Raw genomic sequence first — 27,746 nt, 5'->3', positions numbered from 1 at the left:
AAAGTCTTTTGGTGATTGGACCAAAGTTTGTTTAAATCTTATTAAGCCAAGCTTAATTGAGTTAGGTATGTTTGACTTGAAACTAAATTCATATCCAGAACCCAAAATCAGGCTCGGCTAATTTATATGTATGTCGAGCTTGATCCAAAACCCATCTTTGTATCAAGTTATATGCTATTCGAGCTCGACCAACCCTAGAACCAAGTTGAACTCGACTTGTTCAATACTTGTATCAATTGTTGGCCCTACCTTCGGCAAAATCTGCTCTCCTGACCTTCTATAAAGTTATAAATTTGTTTCTGCATTTTCTTTTGTGCTGGTCTGCAATTCTCGCAAAGCCTTTAGACTTACCGTATTATGGCCTGTTAACTTGCATTTTATACATTCAAGTTGGTATCCTTGTGAACTAATGGGGCATTGACATGCATCAACCTAAAGATCTATGAAAGCACAAATCATAATGCACATTAATAATCATAAAGTTATGGACCCCGCCAAAAGAAAATTAGTGAGATAATTATCCAAGTTATTGTTGATTTGCCAGAGGCTTATTATCAGTATTGCTCATGAATAAATTAAATGCTCAGACTATTTACGAGGTAATCAATTATACAATTGGTTGGACGCTCAAAAATTCTCTTAAAGTTAATATTGATTCTTGCTGTTATTCATAGCTGCTGCCTCTTGCCATTTCTATCATGATTAGTACTTTTGAGCCACTTCCAAGATTTATCAACAACTATAGATCCTAATCGCTTTGGGATTTTTTTAATAGTGGTCTATTCTCCACTTTCTTTCCAAATTTCTGACATTGTTTGAGTCTCAAATCCATCCCTTTGGCCGATTTACTTCAGAATTATTAACTTGCCAAAGCATTAACCCATCATGCGTTCCACAGAAGTAGCTCTAGTAAATGATGGAGCATAATTTACCAAATCCCTATCACGCAGCAACGAAGGGCTCCGTGCCCGGCCAACGGCCCTCCATGCAGCCATTTTTCTGGGACTGCAACCGCAAGCAACATGAACTCCTGAAACTGCGGCAATTTGGCCCTTCCAAACGTCCAAATGACCGTATAAGCTATGAGGTCTTATAATATTCTTGGCCTAAAGTTCAGACTCCGATGATTAGCCTCAAGCTTCTCTGTTCTGAACAAACCCATAATGCCATGCCCTACTGCCGGCCATAAAGCGCAAATTTATCAAATAATTACCAGCCACCATAGTTTACCACAGATCACAACGATAGTAGTGAAAGAGTATCCCTGACGCAAATTTACGAGGAAAAACACGTTAACACATCTCTACAAGAAACCAGCATAGAAAGCATTTCGAATTGCCATGCTCGAGTTAAAAAAAAAAAAAAAAATCTAAATTTTCAATTTTCACTAAATCCTGATAATAGTACATTTCATAATTGAGCAATCATGAGAATATGAAACAAAGTTGATGCCGCTGCCACTTCTGTCACTCCATGGCAGTGAATTTCTGTTCTCACAATCCCGTGCACCTCACCGGCCAACTTGCATCATCAAGAACCTACGGGTAAAAAGAAAAGGCAGGTTCCAGTGTTAAGCATCCTATAAAGCTGAAAACAAAATATCATGAACAAAATGCCATATTCTGTAAGGTAAATTAGAGGATGGAATCTAGTTGCACATGGAATATGCAGCCGTGTTACAATCAGGCATCTCACTTCTTCGCACCGTTACAAGTTCTAACTGTCTTCCATTGTGCAGCTCACATATCAAATTGTTTGCAAACAACAGAATCCAAGAAGGCACAGAGAAATACAATGGAACCAGCAAAATTAAGAAGGCCACAAGCAAGAAGTACAGCGACAGCATGTATAAAGATGAGTAGGCCACGAGGCTTGATGATCTAGATATGGACTGTAACAATCTAAAAATAAAGAAGAAAATAATCTACCAGAGCCATGGATACCAAGAATGCCATTTATAGTTGCACATCCTTACAGGAAGCATATTGACCAATAAGTCTATGCATGATTAATTTGTTCCCTGTAGGAATCCCATATTAGATACTAGCTCTATCGCTCAATGAACGTGACCATGGTGGCATAATCAAGACCCAGCAAGCAAAACAATACATGACATGAAAATAAAGCAAAAAATGTGAATGATATTCTGGAAAATAAACAAACAAAACCACAACAACAAGCCTTGTTCAAACTATTTAAATCAGCAGATTAAAAGAGGGAGAAAGACACAAAATTAAGCACGAGAAGCTTATGGATACAAAGACGAAAATTAAATAAAATTAGACAAAAAATTGGAAAGTCAAGTTGCTTGCACCATCTGTAAATTATTCAAAAAGACACTATTTTTTTTTTTTTTAAATATAGATTGTTTCCTCTTTCAGGTTAGTGTTGGAGAAGCATTTTGCAGGAAAAGCATGGTAATAACTTGTAAAACTTTTAATCACCAAGCACCTGCTCGAATGGTATGAGATTTTTCCCTTTGAGCGAGAGCTCAGGGATTAACGGTCTCAGAAAGAAAAAATTGCAACATGTTTGCATATATTATAAATTTATACAAAGGAGCATCGAATTGAGGATCAGTTATGCACAGAGAGAAGAATGCAATTGATGCATTTGATTTAAAAGCAACATGCTCAAGGCAAATTAGAAAGTAGACACAAAGGACATTTAGTGATTGAAAAGACAGAAGTTAATATTTTGAAATCATGCAGTTTTTTCTTTTACTTTTTAATTCTACTTGAAGGTTTATTAGGTGAAAACTTAAAGGAAGGGGGGATTTTTTAACAATGGAAAATATTTTCCATACCTGCAGTCTTGTTTTTCCAGGCCCATTCTTGTGCAGCTTGAATCCCCTGCAGCAAATGCCAAAGCAGAATATTATTAACATGACAATAGCCACAAAAAGTTGAAATGGAACGGAGGGCTAGAATTTAAGTAATGCCTGTTGTGCTCGGCTAGGATCAATAACAGAACTAGCGGCCTGTAATTGTGAGTAATTTAACTCCTGGAAGAAAAAAAATGAAACAAGAGGTGAGCCCAAAACAAATTTGCAAAACAATGGACAAAGCTAGGTTCCTCATAGACAACAGAAAAGACAAAAGGTTCAGTCACTAGAAGCTAAAGACAGACATCGCGAAAGATGCAGAATAAAACACAAGTACACAATTACGATATACAATGGGTGTGAAGAGAGAACCGTACACCACTGCCAAATTCAGCAATGGATGTTGTAAAATGAAAAATGTATACTGTTTAATATGTTCTACTGCCTGAAAACCAATAAACTATATCCTGCTAGTAAAAGTATTAATCTGAGATGACTTGGTGCAGAGACGAGAGGTTTCCAAAACATACGATTTTTCATTTCTAGCGTTTTAAACCAAGTAGATCACATCCTATGGTTCCTTTTACATTTTTATTTTGCAACACCCATCACTGAACTCAGCAGTGGATGTAAAGTTCCCTTTACAGCCGTTTGTATTATCTATGCATGTATGTGTAGAGAATAGAGAGAGAGAGAGAGACTTCTCTCCTTGCAGGACTTGCTGGTCAAAGTGATACCATAACCATTAAACCTTATCTTTGAGTAAATATACAAACTCTACAAAGATGTCATTCAATCATTTCTTTATAAAAACAAAATGTTCTCTATTCAATCATTACTTGCAAATCTGAACATGTGCATACATTGGATCTTTTTATTGTTCTATTCACATATAGAAAAAGGGCATTCTCGTGCATGAGACTCTCGCCATCACGGAGTCCAGGGAGGGTCAGATATATGCATCCTCACCCTCATGTTCAAAGAGGCAATTTCCATGTTTCAAAGCCATAACACTCAGGTCATAATTGAGCAATCGCATCATTGCGCCAAGCATCACCCTCTAATATCCGCATATAAGTCAAAATAATCATTGCCTCCTAGCTTTTTCGATTATTTATCTGTAGCATGTCGTTGCGATCAACTTTCATAGAAAAGATGCAAAGGTTGATGTCATCACTCAGTGTGACATCTTCTTACTTTATGTTGTCATCATTTACCACAAAGTAATTGCAAAACATTATCTAGATTAATTGTGCCAAAGCGAGTTGGTATAAACTCAATGCCATGCAGTGGAAAATAGATGAAAGATCTTAAAATAATATGGAAATATCAAAGAAGGCTTGCTATATTGCTCTCCAGCTTATAAAAGAAAATCTTGGAATTGAATCATCCTATCAAAGGTTGTAGATATTGAACTAGAAGCAAGATCAAACAACTGATATGTCCACTACAGCCACCATATGGAGCCATAATCTTCAATCATGATTCCTGATAAGGGCTGCCTCTCATGCCCAAGCTTTCAAATTCTCTAATGAATTCGCCTGTGAATGCATGCCATTCACACACCAATATTACCTTAAGGCCTTCCTCTTCTTTCTCCAGGCCCTCTGATAAAGACCTGCATATTCCTTCTTACAAGGCTTCCTCAAACTGCAAATGCCTACAGTAGTCACTTCATCACTTTGTCCTAACTGGCGCAACTCTTCCACATCATCTCATGTACTCATCGATTGGTCACCCTTTCTTAAAGGTACCACATAATAATCTGAATATTTTCATCCTTACCACATTACCCTCTTTATCTTTCCGACCATAGCTTCATTATCATCTCCATCCACTGAAATTGCAGTCGATACTTAGTTTGCTTCTTTTAATTGCGAAGTCCTTATCCCCTATAGTTCAATCTACAGACGGAAAGCTAAAAAAACAACACAAAAGAATTACTTTACATCAAATCAGTAAATAGAAATTACGGTAGCCAATAGTGAATGAGGTTTCCATATTTTCTAGGATGCAAGGAAGACATTCAACACATATATGTGCAAATATACTTGTCTTTCCTATTTAGTTTTTATCCTGAAATCTGAAGTTACCTGTGTTGATGTGTAAACATGTGTCAGCTGTGATCATTTAATACATGTTGCACATGTTAGACATGCCAACTGCATAGTCAAGTAATGCTAGTCGAATGATGCATTACTTGAATATAAATAATATAGCAATTAACATGTCAATATCAATCAGTACAGATATCTAGGATGATTTGTGCTAGATTTACTCAAACTAATTAACATCAATGAAACCAAAATGTCTAAGTTTACAAAAAACTGGATAAACAACACAGCATAGCATAGCTGTTCTTGGTGATCTTTGCACCCTCATGCATGCGCACTAACTGTTGGCGCAGCATACTTATCATGCCCCAAGTTTTGGTTTCTACCAAAATAAGATGAGTTCTGCTTTCATAATTTCAATGATTTTGTTCTAGTTTCAACAGTTTTGGCCAAAGAATCATAAAAAAAAGAGCATAAAGTTATTTTTTAAAAGAGCAAAAAAATAAATTAGACATCACTTTAGAGTATATTGTATTGCTTAGAACATCAGATCTATCATTTTGGTGTTTTTTTTGAAACAGTCAAAAAAATCATTGCATTTTTTAGAAATATATGAACATATAAGAATCATGTTTCATGACTGAAACAGACCATTTCATCCTTTGATGTCAAAATAACACAAAGATCTAATTATCTAAATGATCTGAGCTCTAGGATAAAGAAACCAATTTCAGAAAGATTACTTTTCCATTAAATTTCTTAGAAGCCTAAGCTTTCAATTATTCTCAGAACTCATAAAATCCATGTTTATATGGAAAAGAAATGCTTCCCAGCATTTAGAGAAATAAAAAAATAGCAAAAAATAAAGGGGCATAAACTGTCCATTGTAGTTGTGGATTCAGTTCTGGCCAAAACCAAAACATGTTCTCATTTCAATTTCGGAGCATCAGCAAAATCGTAAAAGCACACCATGTTAATTCCAAGCCGACATGGGCATTACGTATGATTTAATCTTCAGGAAAGCAGGTCAAATTTTCTCACCTGAAACTAGACATAGCACGGGCAGTATAGCGAATACCTTAATCCCTAAAGGAAGCAAGGGACAAGTGTTCAATTGGAAGGAGCAGTCTTTTTTTTTTTTTTTTGGGAACTCAAGCCTGCCAAGACTTTTAATAAGATGTCATGCAAAATAAATATTCATATGTTTCAATCCATTAATGTGTTTTAAGACAAGTACTTTCATGAAGTAAAAATGCTATATTTTTCCTGAATTTGTGAGAAATGTTTCGTAGATTAGATGCAAATAAACGTATTATAAGATATATACGCATCTCAAGAATTATAATATTTACAGTTTGGAGAATCTAACACCAACACAATTACCAGTATCCAAGCAACTTCGATCATCAGAAATTCATATACATAGAATCTTCAAACAAAGAAAACCATTGACATCAGTAGACTTCTCATATACTAATTCCCAATAGACACGTTATTGCTCTATTAATTAGAAATGAATATTTAATAATTAACAGGAATCAACAAGCACAACTTATTTCCACTTGTACTATATCTTTTCTTGCTCGTTTGCACCAAGTATTGCTGTTATAATTGCAATGAAAGGCCATTTACCAATAATTTCCTAGCAATCAACTAACAAAACCACTTCCTCATCTATTATATAAAACTGCCACTTAAAATAGCTTCAAACAATTCCATACTAATGACAACTCTAAGGCAATAATTTGATTCTCTTATAATCCAGAATTTACCTGCATATTTTGATGACCAGCTACACCAGAAGCTTGGTACTGAAAACACAAAAGAAAGAAAAATAGTGATGAAAAGAACTGGCTTCTGGAAATATAATAAACAGACAAAATGTACTGACCGCTATAGAAGGGTGAAGGAGCTGCAACTGTGCCTGCTGCCTCATCTGCATTTGTGGCTGCACCTGTTGTGGTTGGGAAACTTGTTGGGTAGACTGAATCTGCGTATGTGACTGGGTATGAGAGGATGGCGATTGAAGCTGCTGGACAAGTTTCTGCTGTTGCTGCTGCGACAATAGCAACTTCTGCTGCTGCTGCTGCTGCTCAAATAATGAAAATTCTTCGGGTTTCTCCCACTAAAACAGTAAAATTATAGTCATTATCAAATTTAGAGACTTGCAGAGCAAATTTTGTAAACCAAAAGGGAACTAAGCTATAGAGGACTCTCACCTTACTTTCACGAGTAATGCTATTGTAGTAGTATTTAAATCCTTCAGGAGAAGTGTGCTCTGTCCAGTTGCAAGTTAAAGGAACTGCAGGTGTAGTAGATACCGGAAGTGAAGGAGTAGCAGACCTAGATGAAGGCATAACTGCAGCTGGTGTGCTAGCAGGAGTGCTAGATGTTGATGCCAGTCCAGTCCAGGCAGACTGCAGAATGCATTTCATAAATGATGAACCAGTTAGATGTAAGGCAGCAAAAATATACAATACGCTCTCTCTCTCTCTCTCTCTCTCTCTCTCTCTCTCTGTGCGCGTGTGCGTCTGCATGTGTGTGTGTGTGTGTGAGTATATGCAGTACAATGTAGGATAGCAACACCACCACCAATAAACAACGATCTTCACATTGAAAGAAATATAATGCTAACCAGAAGGTAGTTAAAGCAAGAGCAATGTTGATTATAGTCCATTGAAAAAGAAAAGAAAAAACTCTCGAACACAAGCTGGAAGTTCTGGTCATCCAGAAATTAACTAAACTCTACCAATCTGAACATGCATTACCTGTTGTTTACCCGCTGGGGAAATTTGCTGCTGATTTACATTTGATTGTTGCATTAGCTGCAGCTGTTGTTGCAGCTGGAAAATTGCCTGCTGTGAAGACTGAAAGCTTGATTGTAAGGCTTGTGCCTGCTGCTGGAGCAGTATCTGTGGCAGTTGCGATGGCAATTGTTGGATAGGCTGCTGAAGCAGTTGTTGGGTAATGCTTGATGCAGGAAACTGCTGTTGATTAGCAACAGCAGGCATGGCATGCTGTTGGAGGCTTAAAGGATTCTGCAGTGCACTGGCAGAGGCATTTTGCTGGACTGAAGGCTGTGATGTGGACAACTGTGCTGCCAAACCAGGTAATTGTTGTAATGGTAGATTTTGGCCATAGGAGGTTAGGCTACCAGATTGAGGGACCTGAAGCTGTCCGAGCTGCTGCATTGGTGCATGCAAATTTTGAGTCTGCGATTGGGAAGCAGGAGTTTGTTGATTTTGATGCAGTTGCAGAGAAGGTGAGAAGTTTTGAGGGGGCATAAGTGGCTTTTGCAATGGTGATATTTGCTGACCAGCAACAGGGCGAACTTGTGTCATTGAAGGGTTGAAACCCTATAAAACATAAACACAATAATGAAATCCAGCATATTGATTTTCTGTATCCGTTGTGTCATCATAAATATATGGGACAGGCACAAAAACAGAAAAAGAAAAACAAAAGAAGATCGCAGTACCAGTTGCAATGAAGAAGATGGTATCCCTGAAAGATTCGATAAATCTCCATTTGTAGGACCACCAGTTACTCCCAAGGTACCAGACTAGTGTCAACCAATACAAATTGGACAAAAAGATTGGACAAAAAGAATTACTAAGACATAAGTGTAACATATAATAGGAAAAAAGATGATTCATAAGATGCTTACTGCTTCTGACGATGTTGCCATGACACCACCCTTGGCAGCTGACTGACTACCAGATTCATGTGCATTGAAGTGAGAAGATGGTCCCAGTGACCGTGGACTTGATGGATGCCAAGCATCAGGTGGCATGCGTCCACCTCTAGGCTCATCAAGATTGGCTGTGGGCCTGCAACAAAGACATTTGGTTCAAACATAGTTAACTAAAAAGGTGAACAGAAAAAAAAGAAATAATTCTGTTAAAATCAATCTACAACAATGTTTTAGGTCTTCAAGGTGTTTCTGAGACAAACCAGCATGGAAAAGTTGAGTAAAAAGTAAACTCCAATAATTTTTTATTGCAACAATGTGGGTTTCCCCAAACACTTTATTTTTGCACCATCGATTGGAAGTTCAATACTGTGAAGCTACTAGAAGGAAAAACAAAAGGATGCTTTGAACATTCAGCGTGATCAGCTCAGGCATGAGATTGAAAATAAGAGGAAAAACTTGTTCACACGAAAACTTTTGCAAAATACAAAATGAGATATGAGGAAAGGCAACAAGTAGAGAAAGAAATGGCACTTCCATCACAAAAGGAATAAAGGAAAACTAGGGGATCAAGCAGTGACATAGAAAGCAGAATTATCTATTATTGTTCAACACATTGCCTCTTCTACTAGTACTTTGCTATAACTGTCTGAGTGGACACCTTCAAGGCGTTGGAGTGAAATGAATGAGATATTCCTCCCTCTGAGCTATTCTTTGAGACATCAGAGTGCACAAAAGACTTAAAATAGGTGTATTTACATCGTAAAGTCACTGATAGGAACTTTGGTGTACACCAATGGCCTTTCTAAGATCTATGAAATATTACAACAAGCTGTATAGAAGCAGAATGGGACATGTTCGGCATCAAACCTCATTTATCCACATAAATCAAAAGTATCGATAGCCAGATACTAGCATTCATAATGGTGCCCAACTGCTGAGGGAATATCAGTATCTGTATGGTAATGCTGGTCTCGTACCTAGTGTCGGTAAACGGGGTGTACGACTGAACAGGGGGGGGTGTACCAACTGCAAGTTACCTACCAGTCTGGTTCTGTGTACCCTGTATGCTGGTATGACCTGGTATTTAAAACCTTGATCATAGGTTTTTCTCACTTCTCCATCTATTACCAAATTTATTTCTACTGACAAAACGATTTACTAGCTCATGTCATGTCTAATTAAGGGTCACAGAATCTTGTCTTACATCTTCACCTGCAAAGAATGGTTGCATCGGTCCTAAATAAGTACCTGATTATTAATGCTGCATCAGATCGAGGACTGAAACCAGGACCCCCAAAAGCAGGGCCACCCCTACAACAGAGAGAAATAATAAACAAAATTCAGAAAGATGACAAAATCTTCTTTATATGCACGATTTCTAAAGCTGGGCCTAAGGACTAGCAAGCTTTTTACTGTAAATAATTACTAAAAGAAAACGATAGGGAGATGGACGGAATCTAAAAATTTATAAGGACCTTGGTTCTGCAGGCCTGGGCCTCTTAGGATCAGCAAAACGAACAATTAATGGCTGATCACATCCCTGATGGCAGAGGGAGAACAAATACATCATCAAATAAGGCCCTAAGTAGAGAAAACTGAGCACTGTTTAGGAGAAAATTTACCCTCATCACATAATTTCCATGAAGGGCATTCATAGCTGCTACTGCATCCTCTCTAGATGAGAATTTTACAAAGCCACATCCTTCATACATTAAACAAAATACACATCAGAAAACATATCACAAAAGTTACAAATATGTGCAAGAAAAGCTTATGCAAGGTGTACAAGGACATACCGCGACTCTGTTTTAATTCATCTTTCATAATGTAGACATCTTCAACACGACCATATTGAGAAAAGATCTGCCACAAATTTATCGGACTTCAAGAAAGGTTCAGGTAGATAAATAGGATCAAGAGATAGCACAAGTATTAAAAAGAATAAGTAAAAGAATGGTTTTCCGCATAGTTATTTTTTGCTTACAGTATTTGTGTTCAACATACTTTTTGAAGCATACGCCCATGAGTATATATACATACATACATAAACATACATAAATCTATGGATGTATATGTATATGTATATGTGTATGTATATGTATTGCATATACGTATTTATATGTATATATGTATTTGTATGTGCATGCATGCATGTATATTTGTGTATTTATTTAAGTAAAAACACTAGCAACAGCACATAAATTTCTACTTTGAATCTAGGAAAGATGTTTTCATGTCATAATTTTGTGGTAGCCAAATCAAGAATGGAGAATGCATATTCATATACACAATGTATACATGCTGCCAAAAAACTTAGTCTCCTTCAAGAAAAAGTATAAAGAAAGCTTACTTCCTCGATCTCCTCACTAGTGGCTTGTTTATTAAGCGATGCCACAAACAGTTTGCGTTCAACGGCGCCTAAGAAATATGCAGAAATAAGGATCAAAATGCAATTAAACCAAAAACTCCTGAGTCCGATGTACATGAATGTGTGGCTCTTATAAATAGAAATGATGGTTCACATTAGCATACAGTGGTCATCAAAGTGAATAAAAAATAGATTACATATATAAGCAAGCAATAGGCGTGTAATATAAAGTTTGTATGAAGACCTTGCTTCGGTCAAGCACAAATCTATCATGAAATATCTCTGCAAGATATGTTTAATGATCCTATAACAACACTGAGATATCTCACTGTGCATAATGTTAGCCTAGCAGCTTAGATTACGCATGGGGGCACTTCAGTATGCCCAGTTTTGTGTTTAGAGTCACCACACTTCATCGTAGGAACAATGCAACATTGTCCAACTCTTGTTTATTTGTAGGAAAGGGATTGAACTATCTAGCCATATTTTCTTGCCTTAAGGATAATAATATCATGTCGAGTCTTGGAAACACTTCAGTGACGCATGTGTAAAGTAAATTACAATCCTTTTTAATCATGATGACCTTTAAGTGTCTCAAGGTGAAAGAGTAGAAAAGCTTAACTAGGATCTTTATTAATCGTGATAACCTTTAATATTTTGCAAGATCAAAAGAGTTTAAAGGCTTGTTGAAAGTCAAAGAAATATTTTGATCCTATCACCATTGCTATGTTTGAATCATTAATCATATATTGTCCATTACCTGTCTTAGAGTAACAAGAATCAACTGAAGAATGCTACTTACAGCACTTTAGGTCTTTGAAGCTTGATAAAATTCTGTCTTGACTTGACCCATCAGAAAATTAAGAAAGTTCGGGTTTTCCACCTACAGTAATACTGATGGCTAACAAAAAATCAACTCAGTAGTGCTATTTAGTAGCCTGTTTAGGTCTAGCAGCAGGATATATTTGTGTTTCCCATTTGCTTCACCACAAGTAGGCTGCAGGAATTTAGACACTTTACCAAGCAAAATAAATGGTCTCACCAACCACCCCCTCTACCCTCAGGTTGCAACATAGATCCATCTCCGACTACAAAGGGAAAATATGTAAGCATATGGACTGCAAAAGGAACTTGTCTACCAAAACAATCGCTAGCAAGATAATCTGCCAGGTCATTGAACTCCCACATATTGCAAATTATATTTATGCTGCCAAGCGATAGCATTGCTTGAATCATTTCAAGGATAATCTTATTGTTAAAACATGAAAACCATCTACATTGGTTATAAAATGTGTTTAAGCCTCAATTTAGTGCAGCTATTCACACCAAAGGGTCATGAAACCACATAAAGTGCCATTTCGTAGTGAACCCTCAGAAAACCACCACGAGATTGAACCCATTAATAAACAAGCCACTGGAAACTAAACACTAACCAATACCCAATGGTAGAAACCTCTTCGTATTTATCCACTCATCCAATGCCTAATATTATAAAACAACTCCTCCGACAATCTCCTCACAAAATCCCCGTGTCAATTCGTAAGGGTTCATCTTCTTAGCTCCAAGATCTAAATAGGCTACACGAACATCCTTAATATCCTACAAGAATGCCCACTGGATTTCATCAAATAAAGGAAGTCAAAACACTCATTTCTTTCTGTCATATGATCAAAAAAGGATGATCAGTCAATTGCCTATCATTTGAAATTTTCAACAAATCAAGTAAATATGGTGAATTACGCTTCTAATATAATTGCAGGACCTTGTCAGCCACCAACTAATCAAGGACTTCTATCCCAAAATTGACAAGCACTATCCATATGGAATCTGGCAACAAGTGCAATTGAGCTTGTGAGATTCAGTAGAGGAGGTGAAGAATATTCTGTCAAAGGGCCATGTTTGAGCATTCACATCTTTCCATGCATCATGAAAAGCATTACATCCATGTATTAAAAAATGATTATCAAAAGGGGTGCTTAAACCAGAAAAACAGAATGAGAATCCAAGTTGAGCAGGTATATTCTCATTTCACCAAGTGCTGGTGATCCAACAAAAACTACACTTTAAATAACCACCACCAAATAGGGAAAACTATTGTTTATTTAGAACAACCACCATCAAGACTCGCAAATGCAAATGATAGGAGAGCCAAAAGTACATAAAATATAGATTTATGTGGTTCCGGTGATTCAGCAATAACAATTGCTACACACAACCACCATCAAATTTGTGAAAATATTACAATAATTTATTTTAGCACAAGAACAATCTAGATTTGCACATTCATCATATATTGCCAAATCTAGACAAAGTATAAATTTATTTGGTTGTGCAAATTTTGGAGCTCAAACCGTTGAAAATTGTAACTTTTGGTGTTGCAAGCTAAATTTGGATTTTGCTGCAGATGGCTATTTGATGCAAAACATCACGTGTATACAAGAATGACATATATTTGCAAAGAGATCTTTTGACGGATAAATTGATGTAATCATTGAAAGCAGTTGTATAAAAACATTATCCATTATCTTCCACTGTTCTCATGTTCTATGTAGCAAACAGTTGCAGTCTTGACAAGTTCTCAGATAAAATAAAAGTGGTATTTAGATGATTACCATGACGTTCGCGGTCCCCATCAGCATATCTAACTTGTATAGGGCCAGATCCCTGAAGAAATCAAAAATTAAGTTGCCCAGAAAAGCAAAAACACATGGAGGATAGAAAAGCAATACACTCACCCCAGGCAAAGTATATTGATTATGTAAAGCTCTGATAGCTCTATCAGCCTCCTCTGAAGTTGCATATTTAATGAAACAACATCCTGTAAATAAAAAAAAAAAAAAAATTGTTCCTTGATCCCAGTGGATTATTGAAAATTCTTTCCTATAGATGGTACAAGCTTCTGGATTTACAAATCTATTCTACAAAGGCATAGAGAGAATAATTAAACAGAATATTAGTGCAGACATCTGGAAGAAATTACCAATGAAAATTTAAACAGTTAGTGCAAGACTTCTGAACGAGGGAAAAAAAGACAAGTAGACAAGTATGTGCTACCAACAAATTAATATAACATATCCTGCAAATTTATACAAATGTGGTGAAATGATTTTAATGATTACATGACTCCAGTGCAAGGTATTAGTTGGGGCAAGGGTTCCAGTATGCCATTACTGAAGAGCATGACATAAGAGATGCTATAAATAACTTGAGGTCTACAAACAACAATATTTCGACTTTTATACCCAGATCTACATAGCTAGGAAGACAACAATATTGAGGACATGAGATCTCTTTATTTGCATCTAGGTACCATGCAATGAATCCACCACCACTATTTACTATGCACCGTTCTTGATCAGTTTCATAGTAATTTTTCCTCTCTATTTACAAAAAAACCCACAAAGTTGCACCTATCAATGCTAAAGCATTCCAAGAATAACTATAAATGAAAAGAGAATTATTGATCCTATAAAGGATGAATCAACCTGGACAAAATATTGTTCCCTGAAATATTTCTTGAACTCGAAGAGATTCCTTCCAGCACAATAATCGATTGCTGCCAAAGAATGCGCTAGCAAATTTTCACACTCAAAGGTACGTGGTTGATAAAAGGATCGATCATTCAATGTTACATGTGATTTCCTAGAACAATGCAATCCTCCAGAGTCAAGACATTATACATTTTTTCACCAACTTTCAGGAGGCCGTAGTAGGACAAATCCAATTCTTTTTAAGGAAACTAGGGTCATTTTACCTGCATCTAAGTGACAAAGCTGTAAGCATATAGAACTACCTCGGTACCATTATCCTTTGAACACAGACACAGAAAGAGACATATCTGAGCTAAACCTTTATGGTGGGATTCAGAGCTTGCATCAACCAAACACTACAGCAATATAAGCGAGAGCTGAAATAGCACAACTCTGATTATAACCTACAGAGAATCAATCTTACTTAGGAAAAGAATAACAACACTAATCACCACAGTGAACCTAGCAAATCAATCTCAACTTATTTTGGTAATCAGGCTTGTTACTTGTACCGTGGAGCAAGAGAAGGCCATGACTTCTCTACTGGTCTCTTCCATTGACCATAATATTTCCATATGCACAAACCTAACCACCAAGTGTTTCCACACAAATAAAATTAGCATTAAGCATCTGTCAACCGTACTCAAGACATATAACGAAATCTTAAACCACTTGCATTGCATTGTCTTCCATCATCTAAAAGCAGATAAAAACAACACCCACAACACAAAATCCAGTGCTAGCCATAACAAGTCAACCATCTATACATGAGGTACAACAGCATAAGAAACTAAACTGATACAAACAACCAATAAAATTTTTCTGCAACAGAATCAAACGCTGGGACAACATAAGTGAAATGTAGAAGATCATGTTTTGATAAGCAGTCATCTGTTGGTCATATAATCAGATAAGAATGGCTTCCGAAAAGCCTTGCTGAGTCACATCCTTACAAAATGGACAAAAAATAAAAAAATAAAAAAAGATGAACATAGTAATCTTGACCATGCTTCCAGATCGAGAAGGTTCAACGACAGCGTATGTTACAGACTCATCAAGAGAGATGATAAACTACCAGAAAAATAACACACTGCACCACCTTAAAAGAGAAAATTAATGATGCCTAAGAAGCAGGATTTATATCTTTGAGCATTTACTAATAGCCAAGTGCTTGAGTAAATTCAAACCAAAAAATGAAACTATCAAATACCACAGAAAAATCTAACCATGCACAATTTGTCCATATGTAGGAATAGCTTGAATCACCTGTTGCTTTGAAGCATAATACTACTAAGTTCTATGCTTTCCAACCATCTTGTAAATTGCATTTTGAATTTATCAAATCAACAACCACTACAGTTCAGTGAGACAGTAAATACAGTTTTCCCCAGCATACCAAACCAAAGGATCCAGATCCAGGCCATCCAAACAATAAGAGAAACCTCAAAACAAGACAAAATCAGCAAAAATGTCCATCCAAGAAAAAAATCAAGGCAATGCTGGTGGCCATATTGGCATTTGATAGATACACCATTTTTTCAGTAAGTGCATAGATATAAAACCTTAAAGGCAACTTCTGTCAATCAAGTTCTAGTTTTTGGAGACTTGCTTCCCCTTCTCTTTTAGAGGAGGGACCTGTTGATATACACATCAAAATAAGTAGAAAAAAATAATTTAGTTTCTTCAACTTTGAGGATGCTAATTATTTCACCAGGAATAGAAAAGGAATGTCAAGGCTGAAACCAAAGTTGGGAGGAGAAAGTACCATCACATGGAACTTAGTAGCAAGTTAATATCGACAGGCTCTTTTAAATAGCTTATCATCACAATAATAAATATAAAAAAAAATGCATTCTACATTAGATCTTTATATCACCCAGTGATTTCATAACTGATCTTACTGTGCCCATTTTACTACTATACTGAAAAAATGAACATATCAATATATTAAATACATTTCAGCAAGAAGAAAGTTGAGTGAATCTTTCTACACTGGCATGTGTTAGACATTCTTGTTATCAAGTACTCCACAGGTATGGCACCATAGGTCCACTCTTACGGTGATATACCAATATAGTCCAATTTGGTTAGAAGCCATCATTTGGAATGTGCTTCTAATTTATCAGGGTATCAAATGAGAGATTGTGGGATTTGATTGCAATTGTTAAAACAAACATACATGAAATAGATTTCAAATTCAAAACGAGAAAAAATAAGAGAAAAAATAAAAAAGGCATGGTTAAAAACAGCACATAAAGTATAACTGATGACATTTGAGGTACAATCTGAAAAGCCAAGAAACGGCACTTTGCAACCAGCATAATGTTATGCATCGAAAGATGACAGAAAAGAGAACAACAGTATGTTCAGTAAATTAACAGATCAAGATATTACAGTAACTTGAAATGGCAGGAGACTCAAACATCAAACTTTGACTTTCCAAAGCAACAGTCCTCTCACTAAGCTTCAGGACTATTTTTCAGAAATCCGTGGCAGTGCACCCATTACACAAAAGAAATCATGGTTCCATCATAAGAGATCAACCTCCCCATTGGAGATTATTGCATCAAAAGAGTTGCCGCAAGAAATAGTGCTGTTAAAATTGATATGATACAACAAGAAGTAACACCAAACATCTCAAATCTAATCTTCATATCCTAAGAACTAAGACCCTGAAAATGTTCGTTGCAAGAGAGAGAGAGAGAGAGAGCACAACTCTACATATTGAGCAATACTGGACGGAACTTGCAAGCAAGAAATGACCAACAGGCCACTGGTATAGATCGTCCTGAAATTTTTTCGTGCATGGAGCACATGATAATTTTCAATGTACCTGCTGCAATACCCCCAGTAGTAGCTCAAAGTTACAGAACAACTTTCACAAATATGATATCAGCATTTCCGTGCAGGGTAGATAAGGTGAACAATGCTTGAACAGCGCACATCACAAGTCAACAATATATCAGAATATTTGGAGTTGGAGTTTCATATCGCAAAAAAGAAAGAATGTTTACGAAATAATCCTGATAAAAATAAAACCAAAATGCTGTGCCAAAGCAGAACATCAGTCACCTTACGCTCATGACTGGAAGATATAGAATGGCATCATCAAACAGGATCATCAACTTGCAAGATTATAAAACAAAACATTTCAGCCTATTGCACCTACCCATTCCAGGCAGCAGACAGCTGTAGCACTTAAGAATCTCTAGAAACTAGTTGTTTCAATAATATCTAACACCAAATATGATTTCAGATAGGTTGTAACATCAAATTTCAATGAACAGACTCTCATCAGAAGGTAAAATCTCTGTACTTGCCAAATACAGCCAACTATTTTTCACAACATCTTGGCTCAAAAACATAGTGCTCACATGCATAAAACAAAATCCATCCAGGTCCACCCCAACAGAGTAAAGGCACATGAAAAAACATCATCAGCACATTTCTAATCCACAAAGGCAACATCATTTTTCTCAACCATCCACTCATATCCAAACCAGAAAGGAAAACATCAGGTGATCATCAAACCAGCTGCCCATGTTCAGTCCAAAAACAATAGATAAATGCTCAGAACACCAACCATCCATTCCCAGTTCACAAAGACAAAACAAGTCATTTCAAGTAAAAGCCATTAAGAGAGCTTTCTATTAGATAAAATTCATGGCAATAATTTGCGTGCTTCATACTGCCAGTGGGTAAACTTAAAAGATAATGTTCACTTGCAAGATAATGTTCACTTGCAATAAGAGAATGGCCGAAACTTCCACACAGTGAAATTTTTGCCATCTGATTGACAGGGAACCAGAATACAAGATAAGAGGCACAATGATAGTTATTAATTAATAAAATGTTTAAACCAACCAGAGTTCAAAGGTCACCCCAAATCATCCAACATCCTGAACTGCTATGATGAAATTCAAAGCCATTCAAGGCATGCAACAAGCCCTAATATGAAAAAAAATATGTAAAAGTTTTCCAGTATTTAATGTCGTAGACAGCATCCTCAACACACAAAAAAAGGTGCATAATGCTGTCACTTGCAATACACCATTTGCACAGGACTGAACAACACGGCAGATTAATGCTACAAAGAAAAGGACCTATCAACTGCAAATAACTTGCTTGATAGTGTTGGCAAAATGCCCTGCCGCAGTGTGGTACTAGAGCAGAATTTATTTACAACCAGACATTTAACTGCTATAAACAAACAACTTTTAAAAGTTTCCATGATCTTGTCTTTCTTCTGGATGCACAAAAAGGACAAAATGGAAACCTTGCCAACTAAAACCACAAGCACTCACAACTGTTGCATAACCTAACTGAGAGGAGGCATGATCTTATTGCTCCAGTTACCCCCCAGAAGACCTGGAAAACAGACACAGATACAGATCACATAGAAATCAGAAAATGCATCCGAACGTACCTTGTTGCTGTCCAGTTTTCCTATCCTTGATCAAAGCCACTTCAATAACCTCTCCATGTTCCTCAAATAAGGGTCGAATCTAAGAAGAAATAAGTAGCTTATTGAGATGAAAACTCTATGCTAATATACAGAAACATCTACAATGATAAAGATGGAAGGCAGATTTGACCAGGAAGACACTTTTTTGGGTAATACCAGGAAGCACATTAGATATGTAGATGAACATTCGGCAAAATAACTGCCTTATGGTCCCCATAGACCGTAAATAACAGATAACTTTAAAAAAAGGAAAAACAACTAAAACAAGAATAGCTAAAAGGATCAATTGTATAACAATCTATCGCAAATAATGATATGTTCAATAGGCATCTCATGGATGCAAGATTCAAATTAACAAATAATACAATTCCATGTTTGAATACTTCTGTCCACTGACAGTGAATAGATAAGCAATCCAAAATCTAGAGCTTCGATGCCACCATTTCCACCAAAAAAATCAGTTTGATAACCACTACTATGCGATTTTAGTTATCAATAAAACAACAGTAGAAAACTAGGTGCCACCTAAGCTATAACCAACAGGCTGAGCTCAAAAAACTCTTAAGTTAGATTTATAACCCATAATAATGATATCAAAATATGGGAATCCTGTTAGCTTCTTGCAATCCAAATTACAGCCTCCATTCTATATCTCACCTTGTAAAACCCTTTGACAATGATCATCAAGGTTTGCAATCTACGTACCAAACACCATACGGTACCCAACCAGTACACACCATAAAGAGTATTGGTAAGGTACATACCTCAGTACTGACACTCAGTACAAGAGGCATACCAAGCCTCAGCAAAATTGCAACATGGTACAGTATGCCCTGTACTAGGTGGTACAGCTAGCAAACCATGATGACTATCAAGATTCCAGTTGCTAATAAATAATATACATAACATTTGTCCAACACCATATCCATAGTATGAAAAATGACCTATTATGTTCAAAGCAAGGATTTAAATACCGGTGTGTACCAGATGAACATCGACCAAACTAGATCATTGTTAGGTTACCGATATCGGTAACTCCAATATCTGTTGGCATTGCATTGGTTAACAAATTTCTGTGCCAATTTGTAACATACTCTTATCATATGACATGGATCGTGGCACAAGGGTGTTGGCCCGATAAAAAGGCAAAATATTCATCCGACCCTATATTAGTAAATATCAGGTCATAGGATTTGGTATATACCAGCCACATCATATTAGCATTTACGCCTACCCTAAATTAGTATATATCAGGCCATAGTTGTAGTTGCAATATACCAGCCACAGCATATTAAAATATATCAGCCAATTGGCTCACATTAGCATATACTATAGATATCAGGGGAGCTCATAACAATATAAGAATAGTAAACCAGCATGAAGCACAAGGGGATACAAATATATCTCACTCATTATTTCAAGAATGGTTTGGCTTCAAAATTTTCTCTTACATCCCCTATCTTTTTGAACATCTTAGATCCGTTTTGCTTGTTTAATCGAATGTACTATTAGTAAAATGCGTAAATGTTTATATCTTTATATCCAAAAACATCATGTGTTCAATATTGCTTCATATGTTAGATTAGTTTATAAAGCTCTAGTTCTTAATTGACTAGTCAAAACAAGGATCTAGGCCCTGCCTTAATGGGACAATATTGTTCCAATAAGAAAATGGGACAGGGACAGGTGCAGGCTCTCCTCATATGTTAGATGTCCCAGTTCTCTCGTAAACTAAGACATCCCGACTGTCCTCATCCATCCTAACAATATCAGTTGCATCCCAACACTTGAGACAAACCACAATAGTCAAGATGAACCGGGACATCGGGGTGAATCGGGACATTTTTTTATTTATCCTTGTATTCGTGTTGCTACTGATTGTTTTGGTCCGTACAGGCCATACCATACTATTTCCATATCATACCATCCCAAGAGCAAACACCAAGGCCCAATACCAAGGTTTAAACCCTTGGTTCAAAACATGTCTTAAAGGCACTACGGCCCGTTCAAAATACCCAAAAGGAAAGAAATGAATGGTTATTCCACTATATCTTAGCATGACATGAGTCCCATCTCAATTCTTACCAATAATGAGCACAATACTCTGCCAAGCCAAAATCAGCATGAGCTATATGAGCAAGCATATTCCTTGGTGGTGAGTTTCACAGTCAAATCCCTCATCTTTCTTAAAGTAACTTACACCAATCACCTCTCTACCATTTGCTCCATTTTTGTATTTCATTAATAAAGTCCCTTCATACCCAAAATTTTATCAGCCCGCAACACACCTTGCCAGCATGGCAAGTTTTCTTTACAATCTCCAACTTATTTCCTAAACCAGCAATATTAAGTCATTCGAGCATTTAGGTGTCCTAAATCAAGACTAAAACATTAACAATATACAGAACCATTTCTACAAAAATTAGACTATAATTATTGTAACAAGCACCACCTTAAAAGCCCTCACTTTAGGACGAGTTATTTCAACCTTTCATCAGAAGAATGAGAACTTAGTTGTCAGAATGTTGTACAATTGAAAACTCCCCAAGTTAAACTTCCTCAAATTTGGCAAATACTTATCAGCAAGGCAACACTAGATGACAACAAAATTGACTTCAAAACAAGATTCTATTTTGCATTTTAACATGCAATGAAACACCTGAATAGTTCATCAGCAAATAAGAAATAAGTAAAATCAGTGAACAATTAAACATCAGATCACTGCTTAAAACAAATGGTAAGCAACATTAAATGACAACATAATTGACTTTAGTATAAGATTTTATTCACATTCTAACATGCAATGAAGCACTTGAATAGTCTGTTAGCGAATAACAAATGAAAACAATCAGTGGACAATTAAATATCTGATCACTGCTTTGAATTTAACATATGCTAGACCAATAAGGTGATATCAAGATACCTATAGATTGTAAAATGAGGGTAGTAGCTAGAAACAGCATATTAGCCAATTATCTACTATATATAAAGGAAACTCCTGGAATTGGGCAGTCCAAGATGGATTTTAGGAGTAAGCTTCCATCTGCAAGACCCATGTTTTAAATATGTGAGGGCACTCAAAAGTATCTCTGGAAGCATGCAATCCCCCACCTCTCTAGCATACATTTTGCCCTTTTAAAAAAAAGTAAATAAATACATAACCTGTCTCTCTAATCCCCTTTAATAGGCATGTGCATAGCATATGCAAAATACAGGTTTTACATAGATAATGCTCAACTCAAATCAACTAAGCTTAATCCCAAACTAGTTGGGGTCGGCCATAAAAATCATTTTCTTCCATTCCACTCTATTTAGGTCCACTTTTTGCCAGATATAACAATATCAAGTCCTTCCTTACTACTTCATCCCATATCATTTTTGGTCTAACTCTACTCCTCTTTCTTTCTACATATATCAAATCACTCCTTCATACTAGTGAATTCTCGATCTATGTCGTACATGTCCAAACCATCTAAGTCATCCTTCCTGCAATGTATCCTCAATTGGTGCTACATCTACTTCTTTTACAAATAATTTCATCTTTTATTGTATATTTACTTGTATTGCCACACATTCATCTCAATATTCTCATTTCAACTACACTTATCTAGTGCACATGGTGTTTTCTAACTGCCCAACACTGTAACATAAAGCATAGCTGGTCGTGTAACTATCTTGTAAAATTTTTTCTTCAACTTGGCAAGTATCCTGCAATTACATAATACTCTATATAAATAATCGATTCTAAGTATCATAAGTGATCGCTCTTAGAAACTTCATAATCCTCAATTTTCACTCTACCCTTATCTCTGTTTCTAATTTTACTAAACTTATATTCCATGTACTCCATCTTGGTCCTATTTAACCCGAAATCCTTGGATTCTAATGCACTCCTCCATAATTCTAACTTATGATAAACTCCAATCTTAGTTTCATCCACTGAGATTATATCATCCGCAAACAGCATGCATCAAGGAATATCATCCTAAATATGTTTAATAAACTTATCCATAACTAGCATAAAAAGCTAAGGACCTAGAGCAGATTATTGGTGTAAACATATTATGATAGGAAACTAACTTGTATTATCATTAGTAGTTCAAATACTAGGAACCGCTCCATTATATATATCCTTAATCACATTAATACGACTAACATAAATTCCTTTTTTTCTAACACCCACCATAAAACTTCTCTAGAGACTCTATCATATGCTTTTTCTAAATTGTTATATTTGTTATATTGCTATTAATATATCTATAATTCTTTGACATGAACTTGAAAACTGTCTATATGGTCTATATGTACATGCATCACTCTACAATTGAAGAGCATTTATTACAAAAAGCCTGTCCTCAAGCTATAGGTATCTAAGACTAGACAAGTTCAACACAATCATTCTATTACTTCTAAGACTTATCACAAGCCATCCAAACATGTTAGGGGAACTCCAATCGTCACACGCTAACAACCCTATTGAGCCATCACCCATGTCACTTGCTAGATATGTAGTTGGGAAATTGGGATCTTGCAGCTTAGGCATTGAAAGCACCCTTAGTGCATCAAATCTTGCAAAACCATCAGATTTTAGAGATTAATTTTGCGAAATTTCAGATTGATACTCTGATAGCAAAAACATGATTGGTATTGAAACATTTGAATCTTTCTTTAATTACCATGAAGTTTTTCACAGTTATTGTTCTCGGTCTTTCCTCGCAACCACATCAAGAAGGGTCATCCAAACATTTTTTTCTTTGGGGTTTCCAAGTTTTCTCATGGCCTCCGTTGACCACAACAAATGCTTTCACCTGGAAGCATTCTTTTTTTTTCTTTGGGGTGGTTTAAAACCAATCCAAACAAAAGAGATTCTACTCAATATTGACTTTGAAGCTTCTTGATAATTAGCAATCCCTTTTCCAATCTTGCTCAATCTTATATCAATTCCTTGATTTAAGCTCCTACGGCATTTTTGGTTCAGTCATCCTTTTTTCGCTCCAATTGTTCACAAGATATAGTTGACCAACTTAAACTATAAACGTCCAATTAAGCCCCTTGCAGACATAATCAGCTCTTATTTCTAACCAATAAGTCATTTTTTTTTTTATAACTATTTGTTGGCTTTGCAAAGTTTTTCCAATTGCTTTACAAGGGCATACTACACTGCCAAATTATGATTGCACTATTAGCACAAAGTAGCTTCTACCACACTTTTGTATTGTTGCTAACCCATTTTTCAAGTCTTTTTCCTCTTTTGTTGTACAAGAACCAATTGTTGTATGCTCCTTCCTCCCCGTTCCTTTATGCTCCTAATACTTGATAGAATGATGGTATATACCTCCTTTGCAAACAAGACCTACAAAGCCTGCAAAATTCAACACCACACCTCTTGAAAGGCTTCTAGACAACAATCAAACACATACACTTAAACATGATCAAATTGACTTCGTTTTATTATTTCTATGATGAAAGAAGTCTATATATCTCCAAAACTTACCAAGCCCTTTCTATCTTCTTCTTTCTAACAATTCTCTCTTTGGTTCCTCTACCTCTTACTCCTACTTTTTCTTCGTTTACTATGATTGATACCCTTGCCCCTATTTCTCCACTTCCCTTATCTATGGACCTCCTTTCACTCGTTCTCAACATATTGGAGTTCCACTTTAAGTCTTCTTGCAATCATCTCTGTTTGTTTCGGTGCAATAAATTTGAAGGTTTGAAGCCTATACAATCCCCATGTCTCTTACAGCCTTTGGATGTAAACTTCAGAAAGTTTTATATTAGTTCATGTAAAGTTCCCAGATTTGTTCTTATAAGCCCTATTTTTCTAGTATTTGTTTATAATATGTTAGGTAAATTGCATGAAGGGACACATATTAAAACTGAAACATCCTTTTAGTTTGGTTCATGAATTGTATATCCTTCAGAGAGATGTGGGCTGCTTGAATTTGTAATTTCTGGCTGCATGTGTGCACAATTCATATTCATTGTTTGGTTTATCACTTTCCTTTTTATAATATCAGTAGATGAGATCCATGGGAATTTTGGCTACACAAGTAGCCGTCCCCCTATAAACCCCACCCCCCACCAACTCCACCACAAAAAAGGGAAAAAAAACTAACAAGCGATTCAATACATGGTATCTAGAACAACCCCAAAGAGATCTTACCAGCATGCTAGCTATTACCTTCTTTTGCTGTTACTTTCAGCACATGCATGCATTTCACATAAATTCAACTCATGTCACATCAAGTTTGAATATAATGGACTAATTCGTTAGAGTTTTAAAGTTTAAAAGTATATGAAATTAAATAAAATCATCGAGATCAAGACCAAAAAAATGGAGCTTTGAAGAAGTCCATTATTCAAGAGTTATGCTATAATAATCATTCTTGAAAAAAATGATCAGTATATGTGCAACTTCCAAGAAAATTATCATGGAAACTACATTTCTATAAATAGTAACTATGATTTTTCCTTGAGTGCTAGGCAATTACATGATCAGATGTCACTGACATGTGATTCACGCAAGGAACTAGAAAAATTGGTATATGTGATTCCTTTTTGTCTCTGCCTATTATGTGTTTCCAAGAAACCAGCAACTAGTAAACAAGGGTTTACTTAAAAATCATATCCCCATTTGCGCTATAATAGCAGTAAAAAGCACTTTCACATGCATATACTAGTATAATACATAATACCACTCTCAAATTTCATGTAACAGTAGTTTTTAGACAGAAAAGAAAAAGCCATATGCGCCTGGTGATATGATATATGGAGGACAAATTAGATCAAGTGAAGATGATAAAGAATTTTCAAGGATGCATGTGCCCCAAAAAGGGGAAAAAAGAAGTAGCAAGTAGATAAATACAATTATAACTTACATCTTCTTCAGTTGCTGTCCTTGGAACAGATCCAATAAAAAGTTTAGCAAATTTGTTCCCATCAGCATGATCTAGAAAATTAAATGCCAACATATGTCAAGAAAAAGGTGTGAACAAATAAAAGAACAAGAACCATTAGAATAATTGTTCAAGTGGAGCCAAGACAAATACAGTTCCAGATAGTAGGCTCGTGCATTTCATTAATATAACACAACCAAAGAAAAGTCTGCATGAAACATGCTTTATGTAACATTACCAAATTCATTGTGCACGTACATGACAGAAACTTAATATATATTTTCAGAGAGAATAGAGAGGGAGACCTGCCCGCACTTTAATTACCCAAGCACAAACACCCTGCAGTGGACCACCCAAGATTCGATCCTAGAACCTCTAGGTGCTAGGTAGAGGGATGTGACCATAAAGACAAACTCCTAATCACAGGAACTTAATATACATTACCATAGCAATACCGCAGCAAAAAATGGGAACTTATCGGCTTGCTATGAATTAGCACTGCAATGCTGCAGCAAAAAGGAGAATGAACAAGATTTCAAAAAACGGGTAGCTCAAGACTCGGAACATGCAAATTTAGGTTGTAGTTCTTGCCACATTTGTGGGAGAAAATTAGTTATTATGATAAAATATATCCTCCTTTTCCTCTCACCCTCTCCTCTAACATGATTTGGTGATCGGGAAAACCATTGGGATCCCCTGGGTTGCAGTCTACCAAACTAATTTGAATGACAAGAACAAAAATGAAAACTTCCCATCAATTATTAACATCAAAACCTATGATGCAAAAACAACTAAGAACCCTAACCAACAAAGATCGCCGTAGACCTTGATGTGATACCAAAAAGGATTGCAAGAAAAGAAAAAAAAAGGAGTGCATGAAGAACCAAAAATAGAAAGAAAAATAGGGATATTGAACTACCTGGAGAACCACCGCGAGCCGAGAACCCACGCTTCGGGCCGCCATCCATGGGCATCGGATGCCCGAAGCCACCAGGACCTCCGCCGCGGAACCCGCCTCCGGAGGGAGGGTAGTCCTGAGGGGCGCGGTAGGGGTGGTAGCGCCCGCCGCCGCCGGCTCCCCCGGAGAAGCCCTCGCCACTGCCTCTCGGGTAGCGCGGGGGCTGGTGGGTGGGGCTGCCGGAGGACCACCGGGACTGCATTCTTGGATGCCTTCCCCCGTCGCCGAAGCGGTCGCCGGGGCGGTCCCCGAAGCGGTCACCAGGTCGGTCCCCGAAGCGGTCGCTGGGTCGGTCCCCGAAGCGGTCGCTGGGTCTGTCCCCGAAGCGGTCGCCTCGGTGCCTGTCCATCGAGAGAGCTAGGGTTTCTTCTCGGAACCCTTATCGAAGGAGGGAAGGAAGGTGAGCTAACTCGCCGGAGAGATTTAAATCGGGAGAAGCGAAGGTTGGGTCTCGAGCAGGCGTAGAGCCAGAGGCCGCAGCTGTTTATTACAGTGAGGGGGAGGAAGGGAAGGACCGGCCGGGATCTAAATCTAATCGCGAGCACAGAGCGCGAGAACCCTTGGCGGCGGGCCTGTCCTCCTTTTTGAGATACTTTTTGGAATTTTCGCATATAACCCCCTCGCTAAAGGTCAATTCATAAAAAAAAAAAATACGTACGGCGACTCACATCCAGATCCATCCAATAAAAATCAAAAATAATAAAATAAAAAATATCCGGCACCATATCACACCCCCTCTAAATAAAATCTTCAGGATAGTAAACTAAATAGAAAGCAACTTAATCAGTTACATAATTTATTTTCCTATAGACACCACCCACAGATTCATAAATTATAAATGATAATATTATTTTTTAATTAAAACTACTGAGCTGGCATAAAAATTAAAAAAAAAAAAAATGGCTAAGGCTTGGGAAATGCAATTTCAGCTCCTCCATTTCTTTTCTTTTTTTT

The 27,746-nt window shown here is 36.7% G+C and overlaps 1 protein-coding gene across 1 annotated transcript; it reads right to left on the bottom strand.

Annotated features, from left to right (window-relative positions):
• Nucleotides 1-1,248: 1,248 nt before the first annotated feature.
• LOC103706487 (flowering time control protein FCA-like) lies at nt 1,249-27,403 on the bottom strand. Its single transcript, XM_008790599.5, has 19 exons — nt 26,754-27,403; nt 25,817-25,887; nt 18,897-18,975; nt 13,676-13,758; nt 13,553-13,604; nt 10,923-10,990; nt 10,369-10,435; nt 10,195-10,274; nt 10,048-10,112; nt 9,821-9,883; nt 8,546-8,708; nt 8,357-8,440; nt 7,647-8,234; nt 7,098-7,295; nt 6,770-7,003; nt 6,651-6,689; nt 2,942-3,004; nt 2,807-2,852; nt 1,249-1,538 (listed from the first exon to the last, which is right to left on the bottom strand). The coding sequence occupies exons 1-19, from the start codon at nt 27,139-27,141 to the stop codon at nt 1,531-1,533; spliced, it is 2,439 nt and encodes an 812-aa protein (XP_008788821.3). The 5' UTR covers nt 27,142-27,403; the 3' UTR covers nt 1,249-1,530.
• Nucleotides 27,404-27,746: the final 343 nt, after the last annotated feature.

The sequence above is a fragment of the Phoenix dactylifera genome, chromosome 11, assembly GCF_051530095.1.
Source record: "Phoenix dactylifera cultivar Ajwa chromosome 11, Ajwa_hap1_PhDact_Kaust_v1.1, whole genome shotgun sequence".
Classification (NCBI taxonomy): Eukaryota; Viridiplantae; Streptophyta; class Magnoliopsida; order Arecales; family Arecaceae; genus Phoenix; species Phoenix dactylifera.
This window is presented reverse-complemented; position numbering and strand designations above follow the sequence as displayed.

Bases quoted from the DNA above. Each gene is read 5' to 3' on its own strand.
- LOC103706487 (XM_008790599.5), bottom strand. From the start codon at position 27,141: ATGGACAGGCACCGAGGCGACCGCTTCGGGGACAGACCCAGCGACCGC. The intron at 10,275-10,368 runs GTATGTCCTTGT...TAATGTATGAAG, and splicing joins TGAATTAAAACAGAGTCGCG to GATGTGGCTTTGTAAAATTC. The intron at 7,296-7,646 runs GTAATGCATGTT...TGCATTCTGCAG, and splicing joins CCCCAGCGGGTAAACAACAG to TCTGCCTGGACTGGACTGGC.